A 12637-nucleotide genomic window follows, 5' to 3' on the forward strand; every position below is an offset into this window, starting at 1 on the left:
CCAAGGCCCCTACAGACAAGGTTTTGGTCTTCCCAGTGGTCACGTATGGTTGTGCGAGTAAAGGCACAGCAGTAAAGGCAGAACGCCAAAGAACTGATGCCTTCAAACTGTGGTGCTGGAGAATACTCCTGAAAATCCCTTGGACAGCAAGGAGATCAAACCAGTCAATCAATCCTAAAGGAAATCAACCTTGAAAACCCATAGGAAGGACTGATGCTGAAGCTGAAGCTCCAGTATTCTGGTCATCTGATGAGAACGGCCTACTCATTAGAAAAGTCCCTGATGCTGGGAAAGATTGAAGGCAGAAGGAGAAGAGAGCGTCGGAGGAGGAGATGGCTGAATGGCATCACTGATGCAATGGACAGGAACTAGGGAAAACTTCAGGAGATGGTGAGGGACGGGGAGGCCTGGGGTGCTGCAGTCCATGGGGTCACAAAGAGTCAGACAGGACTGGGTGCCTGAACAACAACAATAAACTGTACATATGCAAAATGTACACATCTTAACACGCGAATAAGCCTGTGAAACCATCACCGCACTCATGACAAGCACCTGCAACCCCCATTTCTTCCTGCCCCGTTACTTCTTCCCCCCACCATCCCCACCTCAGGGGTGCGTAAGCAAGGACACCTGAGCCTGTCTGACCGCCCGGCTTTCTAGAATCGAGGATGGACACCTGAGTCTGTCTGGCCACCCATCCTTCTAGAATCTAGACCAGTGGTTCTCAACCAGGGCTATTCTGTTCTTCGAGAGACATTTAGCAAGGTCTGGAAACATTTTTGTCTGTCACAGTGCTGACATGAATAGGGGTAAATTACTGAAATCCTATGGTAGAGAGAGACCAGGGCTGCTGCTGAGCATCCTAGAGTGCACAGTATGGCCCCTTCAACAAGGAATTATCCAGCCCAAAGTGTCAGCAGTGAAGAGGCAGAGAAGCCCAGTCTAGATTAAAACTGGAATTCCCTGGTGGTCCAGTGGTTAGACTCCACATTTCCACCGCTGAGGGCTTGGGTTTGGTCCCTGGTTGGGAACTAGGATCTCACAAGCCGAGTGGCACAGCCAAACTAAACAAAGAAAAAAACCCCGCGCATCCCATTTTCTGTGAAAGCCTCCCTGGCCTGCCCCCACAATGAGTGCCAGACTTTGTTAGCAGGTCTTCCCTAACACCCCAAATACACCTCTATTCTAGCATTTACATCACTGTGTGTAAGTTCTGATTCACCTGCCTGCTCCATTATAGTTACTTCAAAAGCAAAGACCACCTTTTCCTCTGCAGATCTTGTGTATAACAAAAGGGCTCTTCACTGTTTTGTAATTAAACTTTAAATAACTTATATTTAACAATCAATGAATAAGAGAGACAAAAGATACAGAAGCACATATTCTCTTGGTTCTATCAACCACACAAATCCTTTAAAAATGACGTAAATAATACCAGCTTGCTGCGAAAACATTAGGGAATGCAGATAAGCAAGAAGAAAAGAAACAAACAGAAAAGCAGTTTTTTGAACAGAGAGGCACTATCTAAAGATGGAAGAGGTAAACCCCACAAAGCAAATCCTCGAACTTGGAGATACAGTGCTAGGATTTTTACAGAACGAACCCCAGTATGTACTCCTACTTACTTGAGAACAGCAATCTCCTGAACGGTTATGGCTCTTTTATCTTTGGTTCCCATGTAGGAGAATATGTTTGGCTTGACTCTGATGAGGCAAAAACAAAACCATACAAAGTCACATACTGTTAGGAAATTACGCTTCTCATAATTTAAGATTTAAAATAAATATACTTAAAATAGTAACAGAGTAAAAGAAAAGTAAGGAGAAACTTCATTTAAAAATATATTCAGGAAAACATAAATTAGTATTTCTTAAAAGCTAAGAAACTAAATGATGCCTGGACAATTCCCTCCTTAGCTCTGTGTGACTTGGAATGTGTCAGAAAAGGAAATTTCTGACACATTCAACAAATTTCCTGTTGATTTCATGCAATTCATATAATTACATAACTGAAGGTAAAGAACTATCCATCCTAGATCTACCATGTATCACTTCAAAAATTTTGTATTTTCAATTTCCAAAAGTTAATATTATATGAATTTTCCACAAATACATGCTATTTCTTTGTATAAAGCCAAATGCTACAACAGGGAACAGAATAGTTTTAATATGAAGATACAAGTAAGCTAGATAACTAAGAAGAATTTAATAAAAACTGTTCCACATGAATAGGAGAGAAACAGGAAGGGTTTTTGAACTCTGAGCAATCCAGATCTCAGAGGAACTCCCTTCCCAACCGTTTACTCTTTCATTGGAACTGTCTTCTTCCTGGGGTTCAGGGACAGACAAGATGAGAGATAAAGCTAGCAGTAAATAAAATGCTGCTTTATTAGGTACCGTGTCCTATGGGATGAACTGCACTCCCCTAAAATTTCTGTATTGAGGCTGACTCCCAATAGCTCCTAACCCAACAGGATTTGGAGCCAGAGCCATAAAAGAGGTTATTAGTTAAAACGAGGCCCTCATTCGATTAGACTTGTGTCCTGGTATAAGAAGAGGAAACCTGGCCTCACAGAGGCCTCTGGGACACACACACTCAGAGGCAAGACCATGGGCACAGAGGCAGCGGCCACCTGCAACAGGCAAAGGCCTCAGCCAACAACCGAATCTGCCAGCGCCCGCAGCTGGGGGCTTCCCGCCCCCACAACCAGGAAAATGAAGGGCTGTTACTGAAGCCACTCGCTTCACAGCATCTTGTTAAGGCTGTCAGAGCAAACTATCACAGTATGTACTATGTTTAAACCAGGTTAAACACATATCAGAAAGTACATTTCCACTGTGTACAGATTTGCTCTGGTACCTGAATCCATTTCTGAAAATAAAACAGCAACCTGGCCCATCCTTAGAGACCCAAATTCTATTACAATTGCATTCCTATGAGAAAATCTGACTGGTCTCAGGTTTCCAGTCCAGTTGATTTCTAGGAGTTCAGAACTCAGATTTAGCAGCAGACTTCTGCAACCACATCAAAGTATGAGTTTTCAGGGGAGACAGTTAATTTTTCTTTTTTCCCTAAATATTTGTTTTTGGCTGTGCTGAGTCTTCACTGCTGCAAGTGGGCTTTCTCTAGTTGCTGCGAGCAGGGGCTACTTTCTAGCTGTGGTGTGCAGGCTTCTGACTGGTGGCTTCTCTTACTGCAGAGCACAGGCTCTAGGGCATGTGGGCTTCTGCAGCTGCAGCACTCAGGCTCAGCAGTTGCAGCTCCTGGGCTCTAGAGCACAGGCTCAACAGTTGAGGTTAAGGTGCAGGGGCTTAGTTGCTCTGTGGTATATGGGATCTTCCCGGACCAGGGATCAAACCTGTGACCCCTACACTGGCAGGCGGATTCTTAACCACTGGATCAGCAGGGAAGTCCAATTAATTTTTACTGTAGCTGGATGGACTAGTAACTCTCTACTATATGTAACCATTTAGTTAGAGAATTGTCATTTTTGAATCACTGACCATATGCAAGGAGGTTAAAAGAAATTAATTCAACTATTGCCTACAAAAACTAAAATTGGGAATTCCCTGGCAGTCCAGTGGTTAGGACTCAGGACTTTCACTGCTGTGCCCCAGTTTCAATCCCTGGTCGGGGAACTAGGATCCCACAGGCCACAAGGCACAGCCAAAACAATAAAAAAGACTGTAACTGGGAGGTACGTTTGCTACCTGTGTGCCTATTTTCCCATTCCCTTTTCATCAGCATGGAAAGAAAAAGACGTTTCTGTGTTTTGATTTTGCGTAGGCACCAGAACAAGATACTAACCTTAAATATTTGGACAACAGATTAATAGCATCCATGGTGTCTTTGTTTTCTTTGTACAGTACAAAGTGACAGTAACTTCCTCTAGATTTTGGCCAAGAATGTTTCCTTGGATCTTAAAAAAAAAAGTTAAATGTTATGTACACCATAATAAACGTTAGCTGAATTTTTCCTCATGAAACTCTACAAGATCATTTTTGCTAGAGAATCCTTGAGCGAGAAATCAGATCCAGACTGACAAGAAACACAGGTTAGATGGTTATAGCTGTGTGGACCACAGGCATTATTAAATTAACTGATTGCATACTTATCTGTCTCTATTTGAAATCAAAAGCGAGAAGTACAGGTCATATGACAAGTCATTAAACCTAATGAACAATCTTCACATACAGAAATACAGAGGAGTCCAACCATCCCCTGGTTTAGTTGATAAACAGGTATCTGAAAGGGGATCAACAGGCTCTCCAGAATGTAAGCAGGCCAGGGGGGCACCAGCAGTCATGGAGGAACCCACAAACCTTGCCTTGTCTCGCCAGTTAGGTGTTCCTGCAACAAGCTGGCTTGGTGACACGGTGAGACTTTCCAAAGGCCACTTCTGTCACAGAAGTTGAGGTAACACTAGGTCATTTACAAAGGTCTCCAGACAGAGAGAGAAGCTGGCATTCAATACCTAACTGTCAATCTTCGGGCAAGAGGAGACTTTAAAAATCTGAGCCATTGCTACTTCAACTGCTCAACTTTTTAGAAACTGACAAACATTTCAAGACTTTGGAGAATCTGACTTTACAGCTGTTCTTTTAAACATTTAAATTATACTACTAGAAACATCTATTCAAACAACATCAAGATTTAGACTTCATTGCTGAAAGGTGTTCTGAAAAATCAACACTTTGGGAAAAATGTGTAAGCCACAACTGCACTTCCCAGATGTTGTACAAGAATGTCCATGAGTCTCATGTGACACACAGATGCAGCTGCTATTGACAATGCATCTAACTCACTTCATTTCTCTAACTCGTCGAAAGAAACAGACTGTGAAAAAATATTTCACACAATCCCTAGAAAAGTCTTTGTCTTTTAGAAATGTTCCTTTTTCTTTGTGCCTAAAATAACCCTTTAGCATGAACTCATGAATTCTTCATCTTTAGAGACACAAGAAACTCCTGGTACTAAAGTTACTTATACACCTGCCTTTGCCAAGGCAAAAAGCATTGCTTGACAGGTTAGTTATATAAGCTACAATGTAAAGAACAACCTGACCACTTAAGCCATTTGGAAAACTGCCACAGCATGTATGCTTAGAGTATTACAGAAAAAGCACTGCAAGTATTTCTTTGGTTCTTGGTGTGAATTCCTTACAACTCATCCTCAGGAAACTGTGAACAGGGATACTATTTTTGGTTTTCCTTCCAGCTCCCTCCATTTAAGCAAAGTTGTCTATGCTTAGTACTTGTGACAAAATTCATTGGCGTTTCATTTTCCCTACATGAAACGCCAACCGCTCTTACCTGCTGCAGTTCTGACCTCTGTCCAAATGCACAGCATAAAGAGCACAAGAGAGCAGTATTTAATTTATAATAACATTAAAGTGCTTTAGAAGTGAACATGCAAATGATCACATGGGAAGTTGCTACCGAGGAACTCCTACAGCATCTGGTGGTTATGTGGTGGGTTGACAGCGATTTAGACATTAACAATGGAATGTCGCAGAGGCAAACAGTGAACAAGCAGAAAACTCACCGACAGGTTCAAGCCTCCCTGTCTATGCCCTCACAGTGGCCTGTTCATTGATCCTCAAAGCTGCACTGTCTGTGCCCACGGGACACAGCAAAAGGTGTGAGACTAGAGGCAAAATGCCTCCCCATCCAGAGATTTGTTTTCTTAAAAATGGGAGGACGTGTACCAGAACACTATTCGTAATTATCTTTCGGTTGTTGAGGCTGCACGTGATGACTGTTTTGTATTGTGCTTTTCTGTGTTCATGAATTTCCTGCACTGATTTTATTATTTAAAAAAAATACAAAAATTATGGAAAACCCTTTTCAAAGCAATAGATAAAAAGAAGTTGAAGAGACATTCGTCGAATGCAATGTTCTGACCTTGTCTGTATCATGATTTAAACGAGTCCTCTGTATGCAAAAGGCATTTCTGAAACAATGAGGGGAAAACTGAACATGCACTGGGTATGAGATATTAAGAAATTATTATTGATTTTGTCAGGAGGTGATAATGGTTTAGGGCTTTAGTCCTTTTCTATCAGATACATGCTGAAGTACTTACATGTGAAATGAAGTACTACATAGGATTTTCTTTAAAAACATCTCAAGAAGGGAAAAAAAGTGGGAGGAACAGATTCAACAACAAAATGTTAATAATGCTGAAGATGGCTGATGGTACACAGAGGTTCAATATACTAGTTCCTTTACTTGTCTGCATGTTTGAAAATGTCCATAATAAAAACTTTAAAAAAATTTTGTGATAAAAGCTGATGAAGTGTAAGCTCCATTTTCGGTATATCTAGTGACAAGAAACAAATGAAACCACAAGACTAAAACACTAAGTGCTATTACACCTTACGAGAAACCATGACAACCGATATGAGTTTGGCTCACAAACATGCATCTTATTAGCAAATCCAGGCAGTGAGCATGCATTCAATTATCTCCTCGGTAAATAACATACAAGGATTCTTTTTCTAAGTGCACTCAGTACACAAACTGTTAATAAGCATATGTATTTATTAACTGGAAATGTTTTGAGTAATGGAAAATCAGTGAGTCTCAATTTCCTTTGGGCGATTTGTTTGACTTTATAAAACTCCAAATCCTTGGAATGCTAGGTAGCAATTTAAGTGAATTTAAAATAACTTTCACACATTTTTGAGACACGCTGACTTAAAATGCAAAAGCAACGAATTCTCAGGCTAGGAAGCAACCTTCTGATGGTCTGATACTGCAGCCCCAGGGAGAGGAGAAACAGAATCCAGATAAAAAAAGAAAACTACATTCAGGAAGATTCCTGTATTGAGCAGAGATCCACATGAATAAAGAAGGAAAAACGTTTGTAGCTCAAGAAAGACGACAGGATGGGTAGCATGCAGAACATTCTTTCCTTCTCATTCAAGACAATTTACCCTGCTGCACCCCTGCACACCCACCCTGCAGCTTCCTCTGGGGTCCTGCTCCAGCCACCATCACCCAGCTCCCTCTCCATCGGCTCTTCCCCTTCAATATATCAATATGCTCAGGGCTGGCTCTTACATTTTAGTCAAACCTACGTCTCCCTCTCCTTAAGCATGTTCCTTTTCTTTGTCCTTATCTTTATGGCGGATTTATTATCTTCCATCCTAACCTACTGTGTGAACTGGTGTCCAATAAAACTGCTCTGGCAAAGATGCCAATGATCCCCAAGATCCTAAAAATCGGTGGATGTGTTTCAGAGTTCTTATCTTGCTGGACTTGTGTGTAATATTTTCCATGGCTAATCACTCCATCACTGAAATCCCCCCTTCCTATGGATTCCGTAACAGCAATCTCTCCCAGAAAACGAACTTTTTATCTGTCTGGCTCTTCCTCCTTAGTCTCTGCAGACTCCTAGATACAGGTATGCCCCTGCTGCTGCTGCTGCTGCTAAGTCGCTTCAGTCGTGTCCGACTCTGTGCGACCCCATAGACGGCGGCCCACCAGGCTCCCCTGTCCCTGGGATTCTCCAGGCAAGAACACTGGAGTGGGTTGCCATTTCCTTCTCCAATGCATGAAAGGGAAAAGTGAAAGTGAAGTCGGTCAGTCGTGTCCGACTCTTCACGACCCCATGGTCTGCAGCCTACCAGGCTCCTCCATCCATGGGATTTTCCAGGCAAGAGTACTGGAGTGGGGTGCCATTGCCTTCTCCAAGGTATGCCCCTGGAAACCATTAATTTCACATAGAATGGATTATCTCTAGATAGTACATGGCGAAAAAAAAATTTTTTTTAAACTTGAGTCTTTAAAAAGTTTTTTGGAGATGTACACTATTTATTTCAAAATATAAGTTAATTTACCTGAGTACATGGTGTATGATAATTATACAGTATTTTCAGAAAAATACCATAAGTACACTTTGGTAGATAAATCGATGTGCCCTATCAGATTGGATTAACACACCAAATAACATTAGGGTTAAAAGACCTGGTATCAATAATTTGTGTTTGGCTACCATGATTTAGAATCTATCACGCCTGTATTTTAGGCTGTGTGGCTTATCTGAGGTTACGAATGTTGCAAACCTGCTACATGGTGCATGACCCACCAATAACAACTTACGTCAGGGTTTGGTAGTAAGGGAGCTCAAAACATTCCAACTTAGCTTTGCAATGAGGCTTTAAAAGCTAATCTGTTCAAATGCCAGGCGAGGTGCCCTAGGAGGACGAGCTGTCACTGTTTCTGGGTTCTGTCTGTACAGGCAAGAACTGCCATCTCCAGACACCAGCTCTCCCTACGTTCCCAGTGTTGCCTACTTGAAGTGGCCCCCAGCTCGCAGGTGCGGGCCAGACCTGGAGATGCTCACGGGCTCTCCAGTGCCAGTCGGGCCTCTGAGGAGGTGGTAGAGAACATGCAGAGAGCAGGCCTCTAGTCCATCTCTGAATAAATGCCACAGCCCCTCAAGCCCAAAAGGGCCCAATTTTCGTCCACACACTGATTCAACTGGACCTGCTTCATGCTTCTTTTTCATAGTGAGAAATTAATATTTTATTGAAGATGTGAGATGGGAAAGGGGTGGTTCATGTCACACAGCTCAGTACCTCACTTGGTAAACCTTAAGGAAATTTTTTATTTGAGGGGGAAAAAAAGGAAGGCGTGGTGTGGCCTAAGCACAGAAAAGGTGGATAAACACAGAACACCAGGGATCCGGCACCACTCACTTGAGGGGCAAACTGCTGGCCTCAAGTGTGGCCTGCAAATACCAAGATCACAAAACTTGGCTGCCTCCAAGGAGGAGCAACCATTTCCAAGAAGCAACCAGTCTGAGAAACACAGGCTTCGCCTTTTCCAATCTGCTTCCTCAGGACCACAGTTGTCAGAACAAGACCCTGCCTCTTCCTCCTGCCTTTGCAAAAAGGTGGCTGACCGATGAGGACTGCCTCTTCTCTCCAAGGAACTTCTCCACAGCAGCCCTTCTCAACCCGGGTTCCTGAGAGAATTAAGAGTGAATGCAGCAAATCATCTATGCAGGAATTCACCTCTCCTCCACTGCTAGATAAGTGGGAGAATGGAAAAAACAGTCACTCACGTCGCTCCTCACTGGGCTTAATCCTCCTAGACAACCCTGGCTGCAGAACAGCTTTCAAGGTGATATGTTATACTGTCACTCAGACATCAAAGAAACATAGAGCACTCAAGCCATGAGCCTCTGAACTGAGAAGTGATTAACAACTCATGCCCTCAAGCAGTCCCAGAACACATCCTCTCCCTGCCCTTTCTGGTTATCTGCTATGAAGCGACCTCCAACCTCCACTTTCTCCTCCCCACTGCTCAAGGATTCTCACTTCTATATCACTATCCAGATCTACTGACTTGATGACATGGTTTTCTCAGGCACAGCTAAATCTTATTTCTGCTCCCATTTTTCTCACATCCTCTCCTTTCACTAGAACCACAGTTATAGACAATTAAGGCTTCATCCACTCACAGGGTTATCCCAAGAGAATACTGACAAAGCACTGATGGTTTGGACAATCTTCTGTTATATAACAATTGTGGAGTTTTACTCCAACAAATATACCTAGAAGTAACTCTTCACTAACAGGCGTCATCAACGGTCTCGGAGGAGGTGAGGAATTTTCCCTTTTGTAATTTTCATAAAAATTTTATCTACTGATCTGACAGATAAAAGAAGAAAAATTATCATCCAATATTTCTTAAGGTTATATGCAAATAGTTATTTTCGTGGCTGTAGAACATAGAACATAAATAAACAGGGTTCACTGACAACACACCCACTTCAAATAAATGCTACTCAGTGAAATATGGGCTTGGGTGAAGGGGTGGTTTTCTATATATTCCATTTTTTTTTTTTAATATATTCCATGTTTTTTATGTGTAGTCAACAAGGTACTCACAATTGGAAAGCAGCGGCACTGTCAATATAGGGACTTTGCAGAATATGCCACTGGGAGAGGTGACAAGCAGTTTCTGTTCACCTGAAAGCTTTCTTACCTCCATTAAGAGGACAGAATGAGCGATATTCTTCTGTCTTCTTCTTGGCTTACGGCTCGGCCTGCTCTGCTCTTTAGGGAACGTATTAAATTATGTAAGACTCTCTCTGGCACCACTGTCATTACTGCAAATCCGTACTCACATGTAAGACCTACTGCCCCGTTTACCAGACACGTGACTGTGTAACCGTGATTTCAGATGCAGGACTGTTTTAGCATCTGAAAGACTGTTCACCTTCTTTGAAGGAATGATATGGTCAATATCCATCTCGGAACAACTGCAAAACGACCCTTGAGTGTGAACAGGCAGGGAGAATGAGGAGGCAGAAGAAACGCCAGGTCACAAGCCCACTTACTTGCCAGAGCCTTTTTTCCAGCTGCATGATAGGCTACTATATATTTCTTCCCTTCTCTGTCTTCTGTTTTTGTCTCTAATCCTGGAAACAGAGATTTAATTGCCTGATGGATGATGGTTCTTTTCTCTTTGGTGTCCTCAATGACCTATTAAAAACACAGATAATGATACTAATTTAACAAACATTAAATAAAGGAAATAATACTAAAGAATTAGTAAAAACACTACTTATCTTAATAATGATATAAAGTAACCAAAGTAGAAGGGTATAATTTCAGAACTTTTTTTTCTTTAATTATTTTTTTATTGAAGTATAGTTGATTTACAATGTTTCAGGTGTAGAGGAAAGTGATTCAACTATACATACATAATTACAAGATATTAAATATAGATAGCTCCCGTGGTACATGGTAGGTCCTTACTGTTTACTATACACATACTAGTTTGTATCAGTTAATCCCAAATTCCTAATTTATTAGTCCCTCACCCCTTTCTCCTTTGGTAACCTTAAATTTGTTCTATCTGTGAGTCTGTTTCTGTTTCACAAATAGTTCACTTGTATCGTATTTTAGACTCTACATATAAGTGGTATCACATAGTATTTATCTTTCTCTGTCTTACTTCCCTTAGTAGTTCCCTCCATGTTGCATATTATTTCATTCTTTTTTATGGCTAAGTAGGATCCCAGCATATATATGTACCACATCTTAGTTACCCATTCATCTGTTGAAGGATATTTAGGTGCCTTTCATATCAGAAATCTTTTAGACCTTTACAAATTGTAAATCATAAGAACCCATTTACTGAGTTTGTCCAGCTGCCAGGTACTGTTACCAATCATTTTACAATCACTGTCCTATTCAATCCCCATCAGTTCCCTATCAAGCCACCAGCACATTTATTTAGAGACGAGGAAAGTGAGGCTGAGAGAAGTTAAGATTATATATTTGGAGGGGAGCAGAGCCAGATGTGAATTCCAGGCCATCCAATTCCATAGCCACCCATCACAGATGCTCCCTTTCAGGGACTCAGCTAAACAATGAACACCTCAGGGCTCACAGATGGAAAAGCAGGTGAGCTGTGTGTTTGGGGATATCAGAAACTCGATTCCCTGAATAATGCAATCTAATCTACTCCTGCGTCTAATGAACCCTGCCCTATACTGAGAAACTTTATAATGACAGTCCAGTATATTTGTTACTAAAAGAGAAAAATCTACATCAAGAAAATGTAAACTAACTAGTTATACAACTGTTTTTCAATTTCTGAATGTATCTTACACTGAGAAATACATTTCATACCTGGATTCAGTATCCAGCAATATATATTAATATGTGATGGGTTAGTTGCTAAGTCGTGTCTAACTCTTGCGACCCCATGGACTGTAGCCTGCTAGGCTCCTCTGTCCATGGGATTCTCCAGGCAAGAATACTGGAGTGTGTTGCCATTTCCTTCTCCAATATATTAATATGCATATGCACCTTATTAAAAATCTTTTAAAAATGTACAGAACAGTACTTAACCCTTATAATGTGCAATGCACTGTTATTTCCTATTTCATTTCATTATGTTAGAAAAATGTTGGTTAGCAAGAGCAGTTTCTTTGAAGAGGTAAACAAAAATCGACAAATCTCTGGCCAGGCATTCCAAATAAACAAAGAAAGAAATGAAAGAGGAAAAATAACAGCCAATAACACAGAAATACAGAAAACCATAAGAGAATACTGTGAACAACTACACGCCAATAAAGTTTCTTCGCCAATCTAGAAGAAATGGACGAGTTTCAAGAACATACAGCCCACCAAAACTGAATCAGGAAGAAACATAATTTGAACAGATGGAGCACTAGAAATGAAACAGAATCTGTAATAAAAAATACTCCCTGCAAACAAAGGTCCAAGACCAGATGGTTTCACTGGGGAATTCCATCAAGCATACAAAGAGAAACTTATACTGATCCTTCTCAAACTCTTAAGAGGAGGGAACAGTCCCAAAGTCATTTTAAGAAGCCATCATCCCATACCAAAACCAGACAAAGACACTCACTATAAAGAAAAATATTATCTTTGATGTAAAAAAATTTAACAAAGTATTAGCAAACCGAATCTAACAACACATAAAAAAGATTATACACTATAATCCAGTTGGATTCACCCCAGGGTCACAAGGATGGCTCAACACATGCAAATCAATCAATGTAAGGGACTTTCCCTGGCAGTCCAGTGGTTAAAACTCTGTGCTTCCACTGCAGGGGGCACAGGTTTGATCTCTTGTAGGGAAACTAA

At 41.2% G+C, this 12637-nt stretch overlaps 1 protein-coding gene across 1 annotated transcript in view; it reads right to left on the reverse strand.

Moving 5' to 3' along the window:
• PUS7 (pseudouridylate synthase 7 (putative)) overlaps nucleotides 1-12637 on the reverse strand; it is a 54011-nt gene that overhangs the window by 25931 nt on the left and 15443 nt on the right. Inside the window, exons 6-8 of the mRNA XM_010841440.1 lie at nucleotides 10354-10498; nucleotides 3808-3919; nucleotides 1626-1703 (exon numbers count right to left, since the gene is read on the reverse strand). Coding sequence (XP_010839742.1) covers nucleotides 1626-1703; nucleotides 3808-3919; nucleotides 10354-10498 — 335 coding nt within the window. The remainder of the gene's footprint in view (nucleotides 1-1625; nucleotides 1704-3807; nucleotides 3920-10353; nucleotides 10499-12637) is intronic.

Source organism: Bison bison, unplaced genomic scaffold (assembly GCF_000754665.1).
Source record: "Bison bison bison isolate TAMUID 2011002044 unplaced genomic scaffold, Bison_UMD1.0 scf7180017864162, whole genome shotgun sequence".
NCBI classification, from domain to species: Eukaryota; Metazoa; Chordata; class Mammalia; order Artiodactyla; family Bovidae; genus Bison; species Bison bison.